General features: G+C 36.4%; 1 protein-coding gene across 1 annotated transcript; it reads left to right on the forward strand.

Annotated features, from left to right (window-relative positions):
- Positions 1 to 10144: 10144 nt before the first annotated feature.
- On the forward strand, positions 10145 to 23770 carry LOC140343899 (cytochrome P450 2B19-like). Its single transcript, XM_072430799.1, has 7 exons — positions 10145 to 10277; positions 15103 to 15263; positions 18958 to 19134; positions 20045 to 20186; positions 21989 to 22176; positions 22834 to 22975; positions 23432 to 23770. Exons 1-7 carry the CDS (start codon positions 10145 to 10147, stop codon positions 23611 to 23613), a joined length of 1125 nt encoding a protein of 374 aa, XP_072286900.1. The 3' UTR covers positions 23614 to 23770.
- The last annotated feature ends 1619 nt before the right edge of the window (positions 23771 to 25389 follow it).

Below are 25389 nucleotides of genomic sequence, written 5' to 3' on the forward strand. Positions count from 1 at the left end.
CTAAATCTAAAATATCATCTCTAATGTTATTGTGTATATTGTAGTGAAGTGTCTAAGGTGTATCTTTTGGTTCCTTGTCTATTCTTTCATGTAACTTTCAAACTTGAATTTTGGGATAATTGCGAGGAACCCAATTTGGAACCAGTTTCATCCGTGGTTCCGACATATTCTCTTCCTTACCATTTGTATTCAATATTTTTAAGTTTTTTGATTGAGTGCATTTGTAAGCCCTCTCTGAGATAAATGTCTGCTGGTCTTTCATGAATTTCTGTTCTTTATTAGAAACTAACTTTGAATTAAATTTTTCCAAGTAATTTAGAATTTTCACCTTTTTTTCTGAGGATATTAGTTTGGAGTGTTCAGTATAAAACTGGTTTATTCTCTACTCCACTTGATTTAGTTCCCGGGAGTGGTATTTAATCAAAAAATTTGTGATTGTGTTAACAGCCCTTGAGGATATTTTGCTTGTATTATTGTGGGAACATTTTTTACATTTGGGAAGATTTTAATCCTCGACCTATAGGATTGCATTTCTCTTTTATATGTTTATTTAGTTCTTTTTTATATTTTTTATGTGACTAGCTCACACCAAGTCCCTTTCCTAAAAAGTATACCTTTAGGTCAATATCTTAACTGTTCCTTGCATAAAGAATTTGAGAATAAAGCTGTAGAATTGAGGAATGGGCTACTAGCAAGGGGATATTTTAAAATGACACTCAAGAGTCAAAGACCTTCAACTTCAGGGCTTATTGTATTAGGAAAAAGTTCAAAAACAAAATCATAATAGTATAATAGTATATTGATAGGTGCCTATCTTTATTTTCAGCATCAAATTTTACCCCAAAGATTTTGATATTGTTGTTTTGCACTGGAAATACTACTTTTTCATTTTGATCCTAAAATGAAGCATTCACATTTATTTTTATTTGACTTGAAGCCAGAGCCTTCAAATAAATATTTGGATTGTCCTAAGGCCCTATTAATTGTTGTTGTAAGCTTGCACTACTAAAGGTATTCCTCCACCAGTGTACAAGGTAACACACGCCAGTCCAACAAAGACAGGATTACTACTCAACTGCATAAATAGCATAACATATAGGGGATGCCATTGCAAAAAGGAATCCAAAGTGAGAATTTCCTTCTTTCCCAAGGTAGCGGACTAAGATTCCAAGGAATACACCAAAATTAGGAACACCCTTTTATGGGTGTCCTTTAATAAGATGTCTACAGAAGCTAATTATTTTTTATGTATCACTGTTGTAAGTTTTATGATACTATGTATTAAATAAAGTGTGCTAATTTGTATTTTTGTGTTAATCACAAACAAAGCAAAAAAAAAACTTTATGGAGCCTAGCAATTGATTAATTTTTATAGCAAGCTATGTGTTGATATGTAAAAAGAAACAACTGCAGAGTTTGTCTTGGTCATTAAAGAGTTACAAGAGGTTGCAGAAGAGATCAGTCTCAGCTGTGTGTAGCAGAAGATTTCTTCTGCAAGTCATCCAAACCACCCCCTCTCCCCTATCAAGCCCTTGTCCTGCACACAAATGAGCAGGGAAGCCCTGTTTGTATCTAGGACAAGGGTACATCTGTTACATCTGATAAGGTACATCTGCGGTGGTGCTCAAAGTGTGATACCTGGACAGACAAGCATCTCCAAACATTGACATAAACTTTGGTACAACATATGCTACTACATAATAAATCTGATCTGACATTTGTTAAGTTCTTAATTCTGAAAATATTTAGTCACGGAAGGAAGTACAGTGGATTTTTTTTAAAATAAAATTCACTGTGTTTCCAGGATTAAATAATAGGACTATTTTCAAATAATTTTACGTGATGAATGAATCATCAAGCCAACATGCATATTGTATTAAACATATATATGATTTTGTATGAATGAGATGAATCTATCATTTAAATAGAATTCATAGTTAAATATGTTATTATTTATAAATTATTTATAAATTAATAAATATAAATAATTCATATTAAATACGTATGTAGTTAGATCCTTTAGAACCCATGCTCAGGGATACTTGTGTGCATAATTGATTTATCACCTGTTATGTATTCAAAATTTTCACAATTTATACTATTGCAAAGTAGTTGTTTTTTAAATATATATGCACATATTAAAAGAAATACTGCTACTACTAAATACTGCTGGTTTCATCTTTGTTTAATATATATAACATAGATTGTTCCATGAATATTTAGTTTCTATAGTATTTTTTAAAATATTCTGTATGACACCTTTGTTGTTTTTTATACCATAACATTAAACTATTCACTCAGCGATTATTTCTCTTTTAAAAGTTATTGTTTAGGTCTTGAGAAACTGGCATAGTGGAACCCACGTGAGTTTACATGGTGGTAAATTTTCTCTTCCAGCTTGACATCCTACATCCCATCACAGGGTTTAGGAAGAGCGAGCAGATGCTTTATGGCTTCATAAGGGACACAGATATAAAGTGCTTGTAGGTGTGATTAGACTCTGCGTTCATACAAACCAGTACATTGGCATTTGTTTTTTTATCTTCATGCAGTCTGGTGTGTCCCCTTTTGGTATTTATTTTTTGGCTATAGATGGTATATATATTTATTTAGTATTTCTTTTTACAAAGAATGATGATAATACGGAAGTATATATATATATATATATATATATATATCAATTATTACAGCATTGCAATTGATTTATTGTGCTTTTTACTTCTTTTATATTATTTATATTATTATATTTATATTTTATATTTATTCTTATATGTTTAATGTACCTTGCATATAGTATAATCCAATAATTTGTTTAATCCCTTTGCCAGGTGCTGTGCAAGTTGAGGACACGCAGGAAGTCTCTATTCAAACAAGTGTGCTTCCGCTAATATATGGAACGTTAATGTGATGCCAGGGAATAGAATCATGCTATGCCAACAGCTAGGGAAGTTGTCCAAAATGTTTGCCCCTCCTATAAGCTTATGAAATAAATTTATTCTTCTGCATAAATAGATGGCACCTACCTTGCATTCAAAGTTTCTGGGCATATAATCAGACACACAAACAGCTTTCTATTCCTTATTAACACAACATGGATTTACCAGCTGACTTGACTTTGCTTTTTGCTTTTGTGCTCTTAATTCTCATTATACATTTAAGTATCAAGATATTTTGGACACACAGGCGCCTTCCACCTGGACCAACACCTCTTCCATTATTGGGGAACATTTTACATATTGAAGGAGGTAATATTGTGAAATCTCTGATCGAAGTAAGTTTATTCAAACTTTTACTAACAGTTGATACCTCGACTTGTTATATATTATCTCATTATTGGTATAGTGCCTTAGATATTGCTGTGTGTGCAACAGGATCTGTATGTGGTGTTACCACTGGTCTCAGGAGTATCCCTCTGTATACAGATACTAACCAGCTGCAATGCATGACTTTCTGAGAGCAACAGATATAACAGAGCTTAAACTTCTAATATGTAGCCTTCTGTTGCCTATAGACCAAAACATACTTCTGGAATTATCAGAGATTATAGGCCTGTTTAATAAAGTTCTCCAGGACTGGAGAAGATAGACTATCATGAGTGAACCTGGGCAATCATGCTAACCTCTAACGTATCTGGTCTAGGTTTGAAAACATTTGCCAAATAATAAGCTTTTTATGAAATCCATTCAAGGTTTGTTGGATCACCAATATTATCTCATATGTGTCTATCTTCTATAGTCTTGAAGAGCTTTAATGAATCAAGCTATATGCTTTTTCTTTTTTTGAACCATTTAATTACAAAATGTAAAACTAATTATTTTTTTTTTATCAGACTCCTGTAGTTTAAAACATTTGGCTAATATCTTCAACATTTTCTGTTTGCTGGGATCCTTATTCTCCGAGCTCTTTCTCACTATTAATTAGAAAAGGATCTTCCAGCGCAAACCCCTTAATAATGGCTGCAGGTGTATAAAATGGAAGAGCTAAAAGCACAAAGATGAATTGTAGCTCATTTGCAGACAGGGTGTTTGTCTCACCAACTAAGTCTTGGAATGGGATTTTAAATACACACCAGATTTACCCACATTGCAAGACTTGTAGAAAAATATGTGCAGCAATTCTCTGTACCTGCTGGGACTAGGTACAGGCTATGGAGTATTGGTTTCAAATGGCAGGCTGGCAACTTCAGGCAACAGCTTCCCTTTAGGGTTCTTGCCCATATTTATCAAAAAAAAGTGGCAAACAAAACAAAAATTTTCCTTGCAGGGGTGGTGTCACCAACATACCAGTTTTTTAAATCAATATAATAACATCCCAGCTAGCAAAACAGATTATTAAAACTGGCCTCAAAATGAGAACCCCCCTCACAGACACAACTGAGACTCTGCCTCACACAGACAAAACCACTGCTACATAGCACCAGGTGTGCTAAGTAGGCCTGCGGGCCTTGGAAAAACATGGAATCTGGGATTAGGGATATGCCCCACCCTACTCCTGCAGATTCCCAGTAAAACCAGATGCAGAAAAGAACCGTTAAAACTAGTTCTTCCCTGCAAACATATATCTGCTGGTCTCATCAGTAAAACCTGAGAAACTGCAGTCCCACATATCACCTATCCAAAGGGATGCCCTCTTTGTGCCTGTGTTACAAGGCACACAGCCAATGGTGTATATGAAATGGAGCAAATTGTTTTGTAACTTGCAGTACATATTTGCTTTTTGGTTAAATTAGGCCCCAATGTGTTAAATTGGCCCCCATGTGTTACAGTCTTTTATATCCCAAGATGCATTTTGGCTTGTTCCCATGCACAGAAATAGTATTACCACAGGTTCAAATAATGCACTCAGCTACTTAAATGAATGTCTGCACAGTTAGTGTCAAGTTTCCAATTAACTAAGATGATGGTATGTTCAGTTAAACTAATAACCTGCATTTAAGGAATGTACTTGGCAGAATAGTTAGTTAAACACAGCAAAGGTAAAAACAACCTGGATGTACTTACATGAAGACAAACCAAAGATTGCTAGTTGCACCTACTTAGTCCCAAAGACAACACCAGTCCTGTCTAATTTTCCTAAACACATCCTAACTAAACAATCAACACATTCACAAAAGGACATCTAAAATGATAAAAAGATTAGGATTCCTACTTGGGACATGTTCCTGCAATGTTGGAGATAATGCACTGTTCAGGGGCTTTGCGCTCCTGTGTTTTGCAGGGTAAAAATTAGCCAGTATGATTTTTGCAATGAAAAAAATGTTGCCCAAATCACTTGCCTGTCAATATCCCTCCAAGCATTCAACCAAAACAAAATGCACATAGGGCTGCCAAGCAGATTTTCAAGCAGGGAAAGATTTATACTTTTGGCTGCCCTAAAACCAACTAGCAATGAGGGAGAGATGTAAAGGAAATATGAGAGGGAAGATAGAAGCACGGAAAAAAGGAGAAAGGGAGAGAGTGAGAGATGAGAGAGAAATCTGGCCCTGCGTTCAAGAATGTTCTGTTTACATGATTCCACAGCAAAAGGCTTCTTAACCTCCCTGTCGGTTACCCACTGGCTCAGGGGGAAAAAAAAAATGTTAAAAGCGCTAACCCAGTGGTTGCTAAAAACATAAAAAATAAACATTTACCTGGTCCCACCGGCATCCTCCGTTGTCCTGACCGTCGAATCCCATCCTGAGGCCGCGTCCTCTTTCTTTGATCTGTCCCTTGGTGATTGCACTGATGATCCCTGGGAATTCCCGGAGACGTTGGTGCTTGTGTTGGTGCGTGAGGGAGTGTGGTGGGGAAATTCAATTTATTTTGTATTGGATTTAATACAAAATAACTGTATTGAATCCAATCATCATATATATTTTTTTATATTATTATCAATAAAGAGGATTTATATAGCGCCAACCTATTACGCAGTGCTGTACATTAAATAGTGGTTGCAAATGACAGATGAATACAGACAATGACACAGGAGGAGAATACAGACAATGACACAGGACCCTGCCCTGAAGAGCCTACAATTTAGTAGGAGGGGGAAGTATCACACAATAGGAGGGGAGATATGTAGTGGTGGTAAGTAGTGATGGTTTCAAAAGTAAAAAATAGGTAGGCAAGGTTGAAAAAATGAGATTTAAGTGCTTTTTTAAATGAGCAAAAAGTAGGAGCAAGGCAAACAGGATGAGGAAGACCATTCCAAAAAATTGGGGCAGCTTTAGAGAAGTCTTGTAACCGTACATGTGATGAGGGTATGTGAGGAAGTCAGTTGTAGGTCATCGGAGGAGCGGAGAATGGGCACAGGGTAGATCAGAGGGAATTGGGTCAAGTGGACAGGTAGTAGATAGAGATGATAAAAGAAGAGAGGAGACTTTGTCCACAGTAACAGGGCTGAGGGAGGCCAGTGATGATTTACAGGTGGGAGGGGTGAGTATGGTTGGAGTGGCTCGGTGGGCAGAGACATCATGTCTGATTTTGTCAATTTTCTCTCTAAAGTAGGTGGCAATGTCTTGGGTGGTGAAGGATGTTGTGGGGGAGCAGGTGTGGGGTTTAGGAGGGAGTTGAGAAGAGGTTGCATGGATTGGAAGCTTGAGAGGTAAAGACAGCGGAGCAATCATTTTGCTTGGTGACAGTGAGCTCAGTGTTAAAACTTTGTAGCTTGGCTTTATAGTCCATGAAGCCAGCATTGAGGCCAGATTTCCTCCACTTGCGCTCAGCTGCAGGAACATCTTTTGTAGGTGTTTGGTGTGATTGTTGTTCCAGGGTCGGGAGTTGGCAGGGCGGGGGTAGCGGGAGGTGGCAGGGGCACATTATCTAGAGCCAAGGTAAGAGTGGTTTAACTGGGTAGCAGCTTCATCTGGGGAGGTGATTTTGGGGAAAGTGAGAATTAAGGATGCAAGGCAGTTTGAGAATAGGCTGTGGTCAAGTACAGTTATAGTACAGGTTTCAGTATTTTAATGCACTCTTGTTTTAACAGATTTTTGTGTTTTTTATTTAAAGTTCATTAATAAATGTATTAAATATTGGACATATTTCAGTGAGTCATGCCTAAAAATTACAGGCCTATAATGAAAAATACATTTCCATGAAGAAAGACAATGTAGCACTTTTAGACATAAAAATCCAGACAGAAATTAACTGCCCAGGAGGTTAAAAGGATGTTTCACTTTTTCCTAACTAGTAATAGTACTAGAGTAGTACTCATGGGTGTAGTAGTAAAAAAAAAAGGAGAGGGGGAACACTTCTAGCCATGGCGCTAAAATGACTAATGTTTGTGTGTCCCTGGCAGATCGATGTTGCCCATTCCCGAAAAAAGTGAGGGCACAGCGTGCCTACGTGTGCCCGCTCCACTACACCCACATTAGTACTAGACCTCTTGTCTTATGACAACTGTACACCACTGTTTTCTTTGCCCTTTACACACCTCTCTACATATAAAAAAATCAGGAGGAGAAATCTGAAGCAGAGTAGTCCTCCCAGATGCATCTGCTTCATGTTTGAAGTCAAAGGTAGCAACTCTTTAAGAAGTAAATAGATAATAGGGAGGAGGGATGATTATTGTGAATCTGGTCGTGCTGAGCTTTCCTCAGTTACACCCTAGAATGCAATCCTGAAAGAATTCTGTAATATGTATCTTGGAAAATCGTCAAAAACAGTGATGCATCCTTACCTGAAGTGCCTGAAGGGTACGTAAGAACTGTTTTTTTTACCTCTGGTAATATTCCATCGTTTACCATTTTTAAATACTTAATCTTTTTTTTTTTAAACTGTGCAATACATTTAAAAATGACTGCTATGTAGAACAAATAGGTTCTTTGTTGTAAGACATGTTATGTCTTTCTGTAACAACACACATTTACCTGCCTGTTCGCAGTCTTTTCTAGAATGTGCACAGCACAGTATATCCAAACCTTGTTTGCACCATCCTATACCCCATCTATGCATTTACTGCCCTCATTAGGACAGTGCCAGGATCCCTTCAAGAAAGACCCTGTCTAGAAAAAGTGCCCATATTACCCAGATGGGAACATCAAGAAATACCTGTCTCTACTCTACAGGCAATTATAAATACTGTATATTGGAATTTTTTCAAAGTAAACATTAAAAGAATTGTGGTAAAACAACACTAGTTTTTCCAGAACTTTCACATATTTTTGTGGGCACACAGTAAATTAAATATACCATCCAATTACATTACTGTTCATATATATATTGCCTCCTAAAATGTCTACTTATTAGATTAGATATTTCAGCATACATGGAGTCTGTATATCAATGATCAACAGAAACCTTTCAATCAACTTGTCATGCTTCACAGACAAGAGTCTGCTTCTTCAGGAGAAAATATGTCAGGGTCAATTCATGACCAAAAATTACCAATCGTAAAAACTGCTTTAAATGAGGACCCTGGAAAGCATGAGTGGAGATATACAAGGTTTAAGGAGGAATGTCTACAATAATTATTTACTTTATTTATTTCTAGATGAGAAAAAAGTATGGGGATGTATTTACCATTTATTTGGGATCTCGCCCAGTTGTGATTATCTGTGGATACAATGCAGTCAAAGAAATCTATATAGACAGAGCTGATGACTTCTTAGCCAGAGGAGATTTAGCAACGCTTGACACGTCTTACCATAACTATGGTGAGTAATCCATTTACTATTAGAACAAAAAAAAAAAACAATATCAAGTTTGAATGGTCTTTGGGACACCAGAAGGGATATTTAGCATCAATATTTCCTTTGAGGACCAAATTCACTGTTACAAGAAAGGAATTAAAATTTCCCAAAGGAGACAGCTTTATGTTGGCAAAAAAAACATATAAAAATCACAGACAGGTTTTACAGTTCCACACTTAATTTGTAATTTGTAAGAACATTAAAATGTTTGATTGGTTATAAAATCAGAAGATCCTGTAAGATTAGAGGGAGGGAAATCAGAAAGGCCAGAAAATGTATTTATTGAGGAGACATGACTGCCCCATGTAAATCTTTAGGAAGACGAAAGACTTTGTTTAAAAAATTTGCAAATTACCCTATATTGCCAGCAATGCAATAGTAAAACATTCACATTATGCTGTGTTGCAGTAGCACCCTATTGCACCTCAGCAGTTTGCTGTAACACATACGTTTTTAGCACAGTGCAGTGCACAGATGTAAACCATCCATATGCTCTGTTAAAAATTTGCTTCAGGTACATTATGACATGTGTTGCTGCTTGGGCTGCCTTATAACAATGCATGCTAATATACCAAACAGTGTGTAATGCACTGCAATGTAGCTTATATAGTTACATATTTAGGTTGAAAAAAGACAAAAGTTCAAGTTCAATCACTATGGAAAAAACATGCTAGAAATCAGCACATCCCAGATATCCCACATACATAATTGATTCAAAGGAAGGCAAAGAACATGAGTGAAGTTTCTCCAACATAGGGAAAAAATTCCTTTCTAAACTCAGATGTTCCCTGGATCAGCAGTCTCTGTTGTCATTTCTTGTAACCTTCTGGAAAAGCATCCAATTAATTAGCCATTTCAAAAAATTGCATACCTATCTTAAATGAGACCAGTCAGAACTATTATTTTACTGAAATTGGACCGTTTCAAGGTGGGTTTTGATCATTCTTTGTTCCTTTCAGCCTGTGGATGTCAAATATGGAATAGTGGAGCAAAACAAAGTAGAAAAATCTGGTAAACTTTTTCCAGTTTATTATATATGTTTTAAAAACAATTTTTAAAATAGGAACAATGCAGAAAAGAGAAAATAAAATCATATAGAAATTCAGTATGGTCATGGGCGTTACTTGTTAAGGACAATTCTATTGCGTACTTTGGAGAGGAGAGTAAAATAAAGTCAGAAGTTGCGCCTTGTTTATTCTCAGCCTGGTAATTGTACAGCCTGGTAATTGCAAAGCAAAATATTCTGAATATATACTCATGAGAGCAGTGTTTCTGAGACAGGGTTCCTCCAGAGGTTCCTCCAGAAAGGCTGCTTTAGAGGATAGCAAAGAAATCAGGTTCATGGTCATCAGAGATACAACATATGGTATTTTCACTAAAACTGCAGAATTAACAATCTTTCACTTATATCTGATGTGTTATGTATATAATATTTTATACTTATTTCATGGATCAGGAATCGCCTTTACTAGTGACATGGACAGGTGGAAAGAGCTTCGACGATTTTCTCTGTCAACAATGCGAGATTTTGGCTTGGGTAAAAAGAGTATAGAAGAATGTATTTTAGAGGAGTCTCAATGTCTGGTGGCTGAACTAAAAAAGATCAATGGTAAGGAAAAACAAGATTTCCCCGATGGTACAAAGAATTCAAGGATTTATACCATTCCGTAACTACCTAAAACTAAAATTTTTCATTTTTGTAGCAATTGTTTTAAAAACAATGAAATATTATCCCTAACCAAGTTAGTTATTAACCAACTATATTTAGCAGTAATAATAATAAATCATGAAACCCTCCTAAAAGAGCATATACATGAAAAATCAAAGTCCAAAAGACAGATCAAGTCATCCCCTTTCATGTGGATTGCATATGGCCATGGATTAAAAATTATAAAGAGAGAAAAGAAGGCAGGGTGACCAACACTCTGTGTAGTATTTGTTTTTCTAAAGAGTTTTTTTTTATAAAAAGCAACAATGTCGTATATATCACAATTATGTTTTATCCTAGAGGTATCAAATATGTAAGATACAATAAGTGACAATAAAAGGAAAGAACAAAAATAAAATCAAACTAAACTTTACAAAACAAAATGATACAAAACAACATCAAACAATGCCAAGCAAAAAAAAATATTTTCATTTTTGGTAGAATGCCCTTCTTAAAGTCCTGAGTATTTAATATCTTGCATCTTTTGATACCATTTTCTCAGTAAAATTACATCAAAATCACCCCCCCCCCCACCAGAATAAATTGTACTCCTGAAGAATCCGTATTGTTAATCCACATAAAGTGTCAAGTAAAAAGCATCAAATCAAATTTATAGGAGATATGGTCACTGTATGGGAAACCACAGATTTTTTTGAGCAGTAAATATGTAGATGAATATATACATCTTACAAAACAATATTTAAATTGTTCCTATGGAAAACTTATATATTTTAATATTTGTACATATTGGTAACAATAGGTTGGGTCCGACAATGGATATGGTGTAAAGGCTTAGAAATGCCTGATATACCCATTAGAGTGGGCTATAAATCCCTCATAAAATCAACCCATATTAGTAGGTGCAGTGGAAACAAATATTTGTAATTTTAACTACCTAAATAATATGAAAATATATGAAAAACATGATTTAAAGAAAGGATTGGAAAGTAAATAAATCATTTAGGCCCGAAAGTTTGCTTTCAACCGGTAAATCCACTTAGTTTCATCCTGTAATAATTGTTGACCTATATTAACACTTTCATCTGTTGCTGCAATGTTTTTGTGGCTGGTTTGTAATGCCAGTTTCTATTGTTTAGCAATTCTTCAGCAATGTTTTGTCATTTTTTCCACAAGTATGGAATACAAATATCTGCATGGTTTCCACTCCAAACTCCTATGTGACCCCCCTCGTTGCCTTTGTCCCATTGTAACATATTGGTATTTGAATGTATTATGTACTTAGTCCTTTTCTGAATAAATTGTCATGATTTTATTTCTCTTTTTTTTTTAATAGTCTGACATTTGCACTCATATTGATTTGTCCCCACACAACTCCTGTGTTCATGTGTAGTTGTGTTATAGGTTTGTTGTTATTGTGCTGTGCTGCCTGATCTTAGCACTATTGTATACAAACACACTTCCACTTTCTGTCCAAACTGGTTGTCAATTAGTTGTCTAGCTGAGTTGCATACTCATTCTAACACACCTGATGGTGTTGGAAGGAGGTCCAGGTTGCCAAGCACAACATCAGAGCACATTGATTGCCAAGCTCACAAGCAGGGTCTCACACACAAAACATATCTAAACCCACACTTCCATATAAAGCCAAAAAAGTTCAAAAATGGCCAAACGTATATTGCATTCATTACTTACCAAACTAATATGCAATTTTGACCTATCAAGGGTAGAAAACTGGTTTAGAAAATATTTATGCAGGACAAACATTGAAAAGTGGTAATAAAGGCATAAATCTAACAATAGGCAGTAATCAAACAATATGGCAACAAACACAATAACACTGCAATACCATTGACGTCAAAATTGAAAAATGGACATTAAAACATTCAAAGTTTAAAAAAAGTGCTAAAGGGTAAGCAAAGTATAAAATGCATCAACATAGATTAATTACGATAACACAGAAAACAGCCCCTCCAAGAAAAAAAGACGAAGGGAAAAAGCAAGTTAGACAACACCATGTTCAAATTTAAGCGGACAAGTGATACAAATTCGTTTGCAATTAGCACTTGCGCAGTCTGGTAAAACTGTCTGTTTGTTTTTTTTGCAGTTGGACATTCCATAATCATTTATTGATACAATCCTTTAGATTTGTACACCAGTAAAAAGATATTCAAAATAAATTAAAAAAAAGTAAATAAAGTTGAGTAGGAATTATTGTTAACAGTATTTTCTATATATAATTATATGTATTTTTTTTATTGATATTTGTTTTTTATTTTTTGATTATAATAACTATAGTAATTACATATATATATATATATATATATATATATATATATATATAATATAATATAAATACCCACACACATTTATATCTATAGAAGCAAACAACAACGTGTGTGTGCTTGTGACTTTTGTGGGAAAAGCTAGTCCGATGGCAAAGCTGAGGTTTAGCCTGTGGAAGGTCGCAATATTTACCCCCAGGCGGCTCCTCCGATCAGGCATCGTAAACAATTAGATAGATGCCTATGTAGAGGAGTTGAACTCTTGCCTAGCAGGAAGAAGTCATTTTAAAATATGCTTATTTTTTAGCTCATATAGATGTTTTAAACATTTGAAAATCTCAAACATTTTTTTTAGGGCTAAGGGTAATATGTGTGCCATTAGAAAGAATGCTTTTTTAGGGGAACAGTGAGTTTAATGCAAGCTCGCCAGTGTGAAACTGCAGGGGCTGCACATATCCATCAGAGAGATCCCTTCAGTTGATGACTTCGGCATGAGTACGCCAGTGCCTCGGATTTAGTTGATGAATTGATTTTAGGCCTCTGATACCGGATCGCGAATAGGCGCGCGCGGCGATCTTCCCATTTGGCTTGATGAATCAGGCTCACGGAGGCTGATTCATCAAGCAAAATCGGAAGCTCGCTCGCGCATTCGTATTCGCGATCCGAAATCGTACGCCGTTGCGCAATTCAGCAACTGAAAGAGCTCGCAGCCGGAGCCGCGCATCTCCGGCAGCTTTACACTGGCGAGCTTGCATTAAAGCTTAACAGATCCTCCTTAATCGCGCAGCTGAAATCTAATCGCCCTAATTGGCGGATGCGTGACCCCTATTGCCCATTTTGTTATGAAGGCAAGCATCCGGCTTGGCAGTGAGGAGGTGAGTGTACGAGCGCATATGACTCCAGCCCGCAGTAAACCGGCTCGATATAACAGCGCGAAAGTACGTGCGACCAGCGAGCGCGGATTTCATTGATAAATTAGCCCCATTGTCTCTAGAATAACTGGTGACAAATCCAATTGTGTTGTCTTTTTGTACTGATTTCTTAGTGAAAAATAAATGATATTTTTTATGACCCTGTGGTATGACCCTTTTTATTACTGTGGCCTTTTTGTAATAGGCGGTCCCGCAACAATTCAGCTTGTAACTCAAAGACAGTTTAATTCAAGCAATTTTTTCTAACCTGCAAATATTGGAAGAAGGGAATGCTTCAGTCCAGTGGGGCACTAGTGGCATACAGAATTGTGTTGCCTGCAGTACAGTGAGGACCTTAAAATATCATCATTATCCTTACATATGCAAATATCTAGAAATGCGATCCGTGAATATTTCAATTCCACTGTAATTTTTCCCACCATTGTCTTTTATGGTGTTCGAATTCGGCATTCGATCACCCGAACAATATCACACTATTTGATCGAATAGCTGTCGAATCGAATAGTGAGGTATTCAACCAACACTAATAATGAGGACATAGATTGTGCTTTTGATATATGTATTTTGAATTGATATCCCCTTACTATTATATACTTGATCTATTTTTTGACCGCACTCTCTACTCTCTAATTGTAGATTAAGTGATTCAAGTTTTTTTCTCTAATCATTAATTTGACAGCATATGCTTACTATGAATAAGTTTTGACCATTCCATAAAGAATAGTTAATCAGGAGGTCCATATATGGATTTGCAGCCAAAACTGTGGTACACATTCTCTCCTGGAATCCTTTTCATCAGGGATAAAGTTGGTAGTGAATAAAACCTTGTCAATGGGTATGTTAATGATATGTTTTATTTTTAGATACTTTAGTACTTTTATTCCTCCTTGATATGCACAAACTTTTTCCTGATGAAGCAGATTCATATCCTTGAAATGCATTGAAATTAAAATTTCTGTGATTGATATCCTACATTCATTGCATGTCCCTACATTTGTAATGTCAGATGCATTTATTATTCTATGTGTCATAATTTTGTTTGGGTGAACTGTAGATTAGGGGTTTGAGTTTTTAGTTTTTTTGTATTATATTTCTTGTTTTTTAAAACAAATATTTCAATAAATGTTATCTTTAAAAGTAAATTTTTTTCACCTTTAAAGTCCTTATAAACATACTTTTTTTTCTGAATATTTGATAATCTTGGAATGTGGTGACATCGTGTGTAAAAGAGATTGTCAATGGTTTTGTTCAACAATGGCTTTAGTTTGATATCAGTTTGACATACTTTTGGGACTGTTTATAATATATTGACAGGTGCATTGGACCTGCAAGTGAGCAATTTCAGACAAATTGCATTTGACAAATATCAATCAGGTTTTGCATTCCCATTGTCCTGTATGCTACCTATGTACTTAAACCTGCCAGAATCCATTTTTCATAGGCCTTTAAAGTGGCTGTGTGTTTACTTTGAGTTTTGCACTTTCCTTTAAATATTTTCCAACACATGGTCTTATTGTAGTTTGTTTGCCTGACTATTTTTTTCCCCTCTAGCATCATTCCTCAATCCTCAGCAGTTCTTCATTAAAGTTGCTGGCAGTGTTATCTATTACATCATGTTTGGACACCGCCATGGTTATGAAGATGACGAGCTTCTTGAGGTTGTAAGCACTATTTCTGAAACTTTCCACCTCATCTCTTCAGTGTGGGGTCAGGTAAGGGTCAATGGCAAGCGTAATGAAAATCTACTCATAATTAGTAATACTTGTTACATTCAGTAAGTCCTTTTTTTTTACATTCTCAGAAATTGGGGAACACAGACTATGGAGGAACCTGGGTTATCCACCAAACCTGGAATTAATTACTTGAAAATAATTTGCTATTAGTATAAGTTGGCAAATAATTTCAATCATGGACCAAACCCATTCCAGGTTTCCTGGATCACTATTCTGCTCCATGATAGTTTATCTTATTAGAATTTAATAAATTATGCCCAGTGTGTGTATACAATATATAAAATGTGAACCTGCTGTGGGGGATTGTTCATAGGAACAGTTCACATTTAAGTGAGGCAGTACCAATGGTTTCAGGTTTAGTAAAAATTGTTCTGGGGTCCAGGGCTTTGGAATTAAAGGGAAGGTTGGATGAACTTTTTTTATTCCAACCCAGAAACTATTTAAATTGGAAGCTTCAGCCAGACAAGACTGTGTGTGATAGAGGATTAACTGTTCTGGCAGGGAAATTGTTATATTCTCAGTGAGTTTTGGGAGAGACTGAGCAGTATGTGTTACCTGAGTGGATATGAGTAATCAGATGTCTTAACAAGCTGGATATGATGAGCACTCAGATGTCAAAACAAGCTAGCAGAGTTTGAAGGTAAGACTCTGTTACCGCAGCAGAAAGCACCCTTCTAGCAGAAGCCTCAAGAGTTTTGGGGAATAAATTATAAGTGCCCATTTCTGAGCTTGGGACATTTTGTTTATGCTTCCTGAACCTATATGTCATGGTGCAATTTCTGCTGAAGAATAGCAGAGTTTTATTTTCATGTATACAGAAAGCTAATTTTAGCTGAATAAAAGTTTTGGCAGTGTTCTGAACTGTATGGCTATGTACTGTGTATTGCACTAAACCCCGTGACCCAAATATCACAGCTGAATTTGGACTTGAAGTCCAAAGATGTCTTAACTTTGTTTTCTGGTGATTAAATGGCAATTCAGATAGAAGGTCTTCTTTGGACATTAATGGCCTATATATGCCTACAAACGGTAGCTGTGTATGCTGATGATCTGTGTTTTGCATATTTTCCTAAAGTGGAGGGGGTCCTGGAGTCCCTAACATATTTAAATATTATTTGGCTGCCCACATGACATGGGTTATGGACTGTTGTTGACAAAAGGTCTCTAAACAATGAATCTCCCTGGAACAGACAGTCTCCCAGATATTTGTTCATTGGCTACTTTGGAGTTCACAGACTTACACGGGGGATCTGCAAGTGCTATTTTTTTTATAGTTTGAGCCTGTCCTCATCCCCCTCATATTTATATTCAATTCTAGGTAACCCTGCTTTCCCACCAGACTTCGACAATCCAGGATTTTTGCAGCTTGTAGTGGCTAAGGTGTGTAGAGCACACAAGTTGCTTCTCACTGGTGACTGGGTGAAGAGGGGGAATTTTTTATCCCCAGATCAGTCCTTTTGGGCTAGATGCTCGGAGATCTTTGCAACTATCTCACTTCTTCTTCACAGGTCACATTTTCCTCAGACCCTCTGTTCTAGAGGATTCTGTTGTGGACTCATAAAACCTTAGTAAGCAAATATCAGGAATTGAGTTACAAACTGGTATTGAGATAGTACTACAGGAAAACTTTAGCAGTTCTTTCCCTCAGTGTTAGGTGGAGGTAGGTACTGCATCTGTTCCTGGACTGTTCCTGGACTGTTCTTGCCTGGACATTTTGGATGTTGGTGAGGTCCATTTCCCATCAATTCACTGACAGACATGTCTCTGATGACCTGGCATTTTTCTTGTTAAATTACAACTCCTTCTCCCTTGGAGAAGGAGATCGGCAAACTGTTTACGGTGGCCAACGCTTGTATCTCAACTTATTGGCAGAAGCAAGAGATTCCACTGGTGCGGTTGTGATTGCAGAGGGTGAATGAAATCAAATGTATGGATCATCCCACTCCCAATATTGGAGCAACCTTGTTCCCCAAAAATGAATTCCTCTATTCTCCATAGATGGGACTGATTGTAAGCAAGATGTACTCATCCCAGGGTTGTTCTGTGCCGTGCAGGCGGTTGGGTTCCCCCACTCTTTCCTTACTTACCCATTTTTTTCCTCTTTCAATTTCCCTGTCTTTGTCTGTTTTGTGTATTGTATTGTTATCATTCATTCATACAGGCATCACAATATACCTGGAGCTGGTGCATTCCTTGTAAAGGTATGGTCACTGCAAAAGAATTGCTTTATTTTTGTTTTCAGCTTTTTACTGGGGTTTGAATTAGCTTGAGTTATGTAAGTATGTGTACTGTGTATTCTGATCTGGTTCTGTTTTATCAGCTTTCTTTGTTTTTGTCTGCTTTGTTTAGTACTGTCTTCTTATCTTGCAAAAAAAAAAATGTAATAAAAAAAAAGAATTTTAAAAGGGAAACATTTTCATTCGGTTTCTGCCCCTGGATGGTTCTCCTGCAATGTGGAACATCTAGAACTGTCATCTCCAATTCAAACTTTAGAGTATACTGGCATAGTAATTGTAGATCACCCCAAATAAATATAACTGAATTTGGTGTAAGTCCCATAAACAAGCACAAATTTTAGTACCTATCGTGCTTTTGTCTTTTGATGTACAGTGCTCCAACCATCAGTGCTTTGACCAAATAGGCTCAGCTCGGGATCTGCTTGATGCATGACCTTTTCTTCTGCAAACAAAGTTGCCTGCAAATTCCTGTTAATAAAATTGAGCCCCTTGTTATGCTCATTATAGATAGATAGATAGATAGATAGATAGATAGATAGATAGATAGATAGATAGATAGAGGTAAATGTTATGTTTTAATGAGTTTTGCTGACTATCTTCCAGCTAATGTCAATGCAGCAGCCTTCTGCAGATACATACCAGGTACCAGGAATTCATGCTTCCCTAGTGCCTACCATAGATATTTCTGCCCAAGGAACCAAAGGCTGCTGTTCTACAATTATACAATATGTATACAATGATGATAAATGGCCCAATTACAGCAAACTATACTTTGTATATTTAAAATATATCTAAATGTAGCTTTTATTGTTGTCTGTGTTACCAGAGCAAGAATTGAGTATTGAGTACACCCATCTCATGATAATAGGAAGATTTACCCTCACTTCATCTTGGAAATATTAAATTAATGTAACCTAGATCGATAAAACTGGTTTTAAACTATGGCCCACTGTCTAAAACTTAAAGAAAAATAAATTGTGTTTAAGTATTCGTAAGCGTATTACTTTATTCATGGTTATATAATTGTAGCTGTTAGGGAAAGGCATAGCAAAGTGTCCTGGATTCTGGTATTTGCAGTGGGCTTCTCTAAATAGAGCCCATGGTATATCCAAAGCTATTTTAAAGAAGGGTTAGAATGTTCCTTGTATCCCACTGGAAGGTCCAACCTTTTATTTTTACATGTATCCACTGTCAGAAAACTGTAAATTATGTCACCAGGACAAGAATGAAGGGAAATCTTGTAACAAAGGCAAGGAGGTGGGACTCTCACTTTCTTCTGTGTCTCTGATATCTCTGATACAAACATAAATACATAAGGATAGAAATAATCCTAATAGAAAAGAAAATATGTACAAAAACACCATGTATGATTTTTAAACCTTCAGGTAACTGATTAAAATTGTTTTCCCATTGCTTCTCCAATGTATTCCCTTTAGATATTTGATATGTTTCCCAGAATCATGAAGTTCATTCCAGGGAAGCATCAACAATTTTTATCCAACATGCAGAAGCTCCTGCAGTATGTGAGGACGAGAGTGGAAAAGAACAGGGAGACTCTGGATCCAAAAAACCCCAGAGATTATGTGGATGCTTTTCTCATTAAAATGGAAAAGGTGAATTAGTACTTGGAGCTCTGATACTGATCAAATATGGTCAGCGATCAAAGATGGAGTTCAGAATTTTGCAGAAAATGTTTAAAAAGATTATTTTTTATGAAAACCGTGCTTGACTTATTTTTTCATTTTAAATATATTTGTATAATTAGTTAACCTCTAGGTGTGAAAAGGGCACGTTTTTACACAACCATGGGAAAAATTTGTCAATAGCTGCATTTAAATTTCAACTCAAAACAAGTCAAAATTTGTTTTCCCCATTATTGCTAAGACATTTTGTCTGGTTGCTTATATAATTCTTTTAGGTCTAAAAGGTTTAGATTGATTTAATAAAAAGCTCAAATCAAGCTTTTAATTGTGCTTTTCTTTTAATACAGTGGGGGGATATTTACCCTTATCTCTTGTCACTTGAACAATACGTTCACCAGAGCTGAGGGAAAGTTAATAATGGGGACAAAAAGCTGTCAGAGGTTATACAATTCGTCTATATCATACCATCTTTAATTCTGACTTTTATTTTTTTTTATTATTATTAATAGTATTTATATAGCACCTACATATTACGCCGCACTGTTCAGTAAATTTGGATCTATATAAAATGACCATCTATGTGTCATCAAAGAGTACAATATATACTAAAACTATAACATGAAAGGTTAGAAAAATACAATGTACAAGTTAGCAGGGGTTGACTAGAGGAATGATTGTAAGGTGGGCAGGAGATGCCCTTTCCAGAGCCACCATAACATACATTATTGGTTGGGTGACCGTTTCTCTTTAAGTTTTGTTCACCCACAGTTGATATTTCATTTTCTTGTAGATTCCAGTGAGTTTGTTAAATTAGATAAAAAATGAATCTCCAAAGTTATAAATATATAATGTAAAATATATTTCCTTTGATTTTCTCCAGGACAAGAAATACCCCCACACTGAATACCATATGACTAACTTGGTGAATAGTACCCTACAGATCTTCTTTGCTGGTGTAGAAACTACAGGTTCAACACTGACCTATGCTTTTCTCATTTTTATGAAACACCCAGATGTTCTTGGTGTGTATGATATTGTAACTACTTGCCTCCTTACATTTCAGTAACATTAGATTGTGAATGCAAATTGTTTAACTTGTTAGTAGTATGTGAAAAGAAGAACAAAGGATAGATAGAAAGATATATACTTACCAGCCTTTATATATAAACACAGCCAATCCCATGGCAGCAACTCAATTCATTTAGTCATATAGACATTATGAAAACAACCTGCTAAATTAAACCAAGCATCAGTATAGAAGGAAAGTTGAATTAGGTGACGTTGTAAGTGTCATGGCTGTTGGTGATGAAGTATTTCAGAAACTGCTGATCAGCTGGGATTTTCATTTACAGTCATGTCTACGTAGGGTTTATAGGGGGTTGGCAGAAAAAAAAAGAAAATATCCAATGATCGTCAGTTCTCCTATCAAAAATGCCTTGTTGATTCATGTGGTCAACAGAGAATTGTCAAACTGGTTTAAACTGATAGAAAAGCAACAGTAACTCACTCTGCTCAACCAAGAAAAGAGAGGCCCACAGCATTAAGAGCAGGGCCTCATGACAAGGGTGTAAGGGGCTGCCCAGGGAAAAGAGCAAGGGGGAGCAGGAGTTGGCAGCGAAGGTTTTTGATTGGGGGAGTTTGAAAGATGCGGGGGGAGGAATAGGAAAATGAGAGGAGGTACATTAATAATGGGTGGAGAAAATATAGGGATATAAGGGAGCTGTGTGGGAAGTCGTCACAGTTTTACAAGAAGAAAATTCCCACCCTCCCTCCCTAAAGTTAGGTTTAGTGGGCGGTTGGGGTCAGGGGGAAGGTAGTGGCCCGTGGTAAGTTGGTGGTGAGGGGGCATCCCTGGTGGTGGAGTGCCCCTTTAGGATGTTGGAGGGGGCCCCTAAGGCAAGGTGGGCCTAGGGGCCTTAGCGGTGATTATGGGGGGTTGCAAATATTGCAACTGGGTTAATGTTATGTTTGGTTATTTATGTTATTTATGTTATTTAAAGTTAACTAAGGTTATGTATGTTAAGTTATTTAATTTATGGTTATTTATGCAAATTTATGTTAATTGTTTGTAAATAAACGGCTGCTTGCCAGCCAATTTAAGTCCAAAAGGAGTATGTCGTTTATATAATAATATATAATAATATAAAAGGGAGGTGAAGAGGGGGAGGGGGTGGTTGGTAAGCAGATTGTGAAAAGGTAATGGTAACTGTTAAAGATTGGTAAAAGGGGGTGTAAAAGGGGGGGGGAAGGTGAATGTAAGAGGGCAAGGGATCCGCACTACCCTGGTCAAGGTACCAAAGACTGAGGCAGCTGATGGTGGTAAATGGTGTGGGGGATAATTTTTGGCAAACTTTGGGAGTGATTTTTCTAACAAGAAACAAACATAAAGAAAGGGAGAATTGACCTTATAATGCCGTCAGAAACTGTTAGCTTTTGCGTTTTCCATCACTGGTTCCCCTGTACAGAGTGAACAGTGGAACATACTGATGGATCTATCTGGTTCCATACTGTGTACCTGCATGACCTCCGCAGCATGATCTCTAATTTCAACAGCCGTCTTCACCAGGTCCCCCTGCTGCCATTGTTCAGCCTTGTTTTTAGATCCCATCACTGCCACCAGCATTTGGTCCTATTATGGATATTTATAATAAGGCTGTGTGGCGATAGTGGTTTGAAGAACCCAGAACAAGGCTGAGATTTTTTTTTTTTTTATTGTAGCTGAAAAAAAAATGAGAATTAAAGCACAACATTTTCCACAGTCTATCATACAGGTGATGGTGTATATTCCTGAATAGGTAGCAAATAAATATTTTCTCTTTATTAGGCAAAGTCTGTGAGGAGATTGATCACATCATTGGTCGAGACCGAAGCCCCAAAATGCAAGACAGGAATCAAATGCCATTCACAGATGCTGTTATCCATGAAATCCAGAGATTTATTGATCTAATTCCTATGGGTATGCCTCGGAAAACTACAAGGGATATTGAGTATAGAGGGTACTACCTACCCAAGGTAAATGCCCTTTACTATAAAAGTGTGGCATTTTCTTTTTAATGATTAAGTATTTACAATTTAGGCAGGTACACACTCTATCAAATTATAGGTGTGTAAGTTTATTTTTCTTGTTTTTTAATACCTGAAAAGGATTTACCGGCTAAAACAGGAGCAATAAAATCAGATTATGATTGCAGGACTCTTTGTAGTTCATACTTGATAGGTAGATACATAGTTGATTCCTCACTATATGATTAGAAAGAATTTGTAGTAGATGATGCCGTGTCCTCATGTAAGGTGTGTAAAAAATGAGACATGACTTTGTTACACACTTTACATGAGGACACGATTTATTGGGGCCAAATGCAAGTGAGGATCACATTGGAAGGAGAATAGGTGTGATACATAATGTATATATGGTTCAGGGATAAACGAAACATAGTAATCCCTAATCAGGTAATGAAGAAAAGAAAAAAATGGAAGAATTCCTTTGCATGTATACCGACCACTTCAATCTCTATCAATCTAATTAACTTTTTAAAGTGTAAATGACTAAAATTGGAAACAAAACAAAATGTTATTGTTCATTCAACTGAAGCACAAACACTTTAATATATTTTTGTTAAAAACTGTAATTTGATACACAGCAGATTAGCTTCTGTTTTTTTTTTACAGGACACCAACATTTATCCGATGCTTACCACCGTGTTAAAAGACCCTGCCTGTTTTCCATACCCTAATGAATTCAACCCCAAGAATTTTCTTAATGAGCACGGAGAATTTAAAAAGAATGATGGTTATATGCCTCTTGCTGCAGGTAAGCAGATATATATATATATATATATATATATATATATATATATATATATATATGAGGAGTTACCATTGAAGGAAACTTGAAAGGAGCGGTCAGACAGATAGGAAGCAAGCAATGCATGATTAGTATTAGAAGGGGGTGATCAACTGTGTCAAAAGCAGAAGAAAGATCAATGAGAAGGAGCAGGGAAAAGTTTCAATACTATGTAAAATTGTACAAATTTAATCAAATCAAATCAAATATAAAACTGGAAGACTTTAATGGCTGGATCACTAGGTGTTACGATATTAAAAAAATGTTAAAATGCTTTTTGACTGTTGCACCATAGCCATGCCTAAATGAAAAAGTGGAGCCCTGAACAGAATGGCTTACTTCTGTATATACAGTTAAAGAGGTTTTTTTATTTTTAAATAGGTTATTACCTAAAAATTATCAGTTGCTTTTATTCTTCCACAGGGAAGAGGAACTGTATGGGAGAAGCTCTGGCCCGAATGGAGATTTTCATTGTTGTAGTTACAATCTTGCAGAACTTCACCTTGAAGCCTGAACTTCCAGTGGAGTATTTGGAACTCAAACCTGATGTATCTGGAATTGGGAATCTTCCAAAGCCATATAAAATGGCCTTCATTCCTCGCTAGCTAACTTTCATGTTTTGAGCATGAAGAAGTCCTTCCATCCTCCACAAGTAGAAGAAAATACATAATTTGATTTTGCTCTCAGTGTTCTTACTGGGTCTGAACAGCTCAAGGGGACTTCATTCATTTTTTTTACATGTAAAACATTGGAATTTGGGAATAAAATGAGCTCAATTTATTGCAATGTAAACTCTTCTCGCTTACCTAATATAATGATTGGTGCAAAATTCAAGAATATTATATAGCTACAACCATTGCTTTTACAAATATGTGGATATTGCAGTAAAGAAGTATTGATATTTGAGATCTATTTGATTTTCGCTTTGTTCAGTTCTGGATATTTCAAATCCACACACTACTGATGTCCATGAGGAAAAATTGTCTTGGCTTCAAATGAGTAGTTACAGAAACTAAACACATTGAACCTAATTTATCAAGCAAAATCGGAAGTTCACAGGCACGTATTTGCGATTCAACATCGAACCAATCCAACCTATTTATCAACGCAATTAAAGGTTCTTTATCTATCTATCTATCTATCTATCTATCTATCTATCTATCTATCTATCTTATAATTCTTATATTTATTTTTTTATGTATTAATTAAAATATATTTTTTTTATAAAAGAACAGCAAAAATAGAAAACAGAAAAAAGAAGGAATAGAAAATGTGTAGGAGGAAGGGGAGGAAAAGGGGAGGGGGGGAGGGGGATATAGAGTAACCTGGCATTACAGCGATTACAAAAAAAAGGGTTCATAGAGAACACATCAACTACCACAGTAGTAGACATTAATTGCAGCTATCAGGAAACAGATACATTTCAATAAACCTCATCATTAATATTGGTACTTCTAACCGCTAAGTAGTTGGAAGTAGTGGTATATTGGATCCAATAAAACCAAGTTTTATTGATCTTCTCTTTTGCCCTTCTCTTGTTGCCATGAGATCTTCCATAGTCATGATCTCATTTATTCTGGTAAACGATTGCTAAATAGTCAGAGGTGATGCCTGTTTCCAGAGTACTGGAATACATGCTTTGAGATTTGCATTTAAGAGATTTTTCAGCAGAGAGGTATGATACTTTTTCCTTGAAAAAGAGGAAAAGTAACAAAACAAGCTCCGGTTTGTTAAGGATTGACACCCCCGTGATCTCCTTTATATTATTCACCACCTGTGACAAAAAGGAAGAAAATAAGGGGCTAGTGAAGGGGCTAGTGTTCAATTCGATTCAATCGAATAGACCGATATTTTCGGTGATCGAACTCCATTAAAGTCTATAGGGAGGGGGAAATTTTTTTTGGGACTGTGTAGAACTGCAAAAGCAATCAGAGGACTGCATATGAACTCTCAATGGAGTCTCTCCACTGAATGTTCATCTGCAGTGACAGTTGATTGAAAGCAGTTGCGTGGCTCCTATCAGCTGTGATCACATCAATGAAAAGTACTGCCCGGTGACCATGGGAACTGAATTTAGATGAACTCTCCAATCCATGGAGAGTTCATCTGGAGTACGCCTTTTTTTTAAACATATTTTTAAACACAATTTCACAAAGTCCAATTCCGTGTTTTTCAGGTTAGGTCTGCCCAAATTCAAACCACCATTTTCGGGTTGAAGATAGGGAAAACCCCAATTCGAACACCAACACTATAAGGGTCATTCCCAAAAAATATGAATCAGGGTACCAGGTTCTGTGTTGCATCTCCAGTATCTATCATCTACCTGTGGGAACATTTTTGCTAGGAGAGCTGGGACCCTATACCATCTGGTCAACAGCTTA

The sequence above is a fragment of the Pyxicephalus adspersus genome, chromosome Z (genome assembly GCF_032062135.1).
Source record: "Pyxicephalus adspersus chromosome Z, UCB_Pads_2.0, whole genome shotgun sequence".
Taxonomy (NCBI): domain Eukaryota; kingdom Metazoa; phylum Chordata; class Amphibia; order Anura; family Pyxicephalidae; genus Pyxicephalus; species Pyxicephalus adspersus.

Coding starts and splice junctions, on each gene's coding strand:
- LOC140343899 (XM_072430799.1), top strand. CDS start 10,145: ATGGACAGGTGGAAAGAGCTTCGACGATTTTCTCTGTCAACAATGCGA. Junction 15,264..18,957: donor TCTCTTCAGTGTGGGGTCAG/GTAAGGGTCAAT, acceptor TATTCCCTTTAG/ATATTTGATATGTTTCCCAG. Junction 19,135..20,044: donor TTCTCATTAAAATGGAAAAG/GTGAATTAGTAC, acceptor GATTTTCTCCAG/GACAAGAAATACCCCCACAC.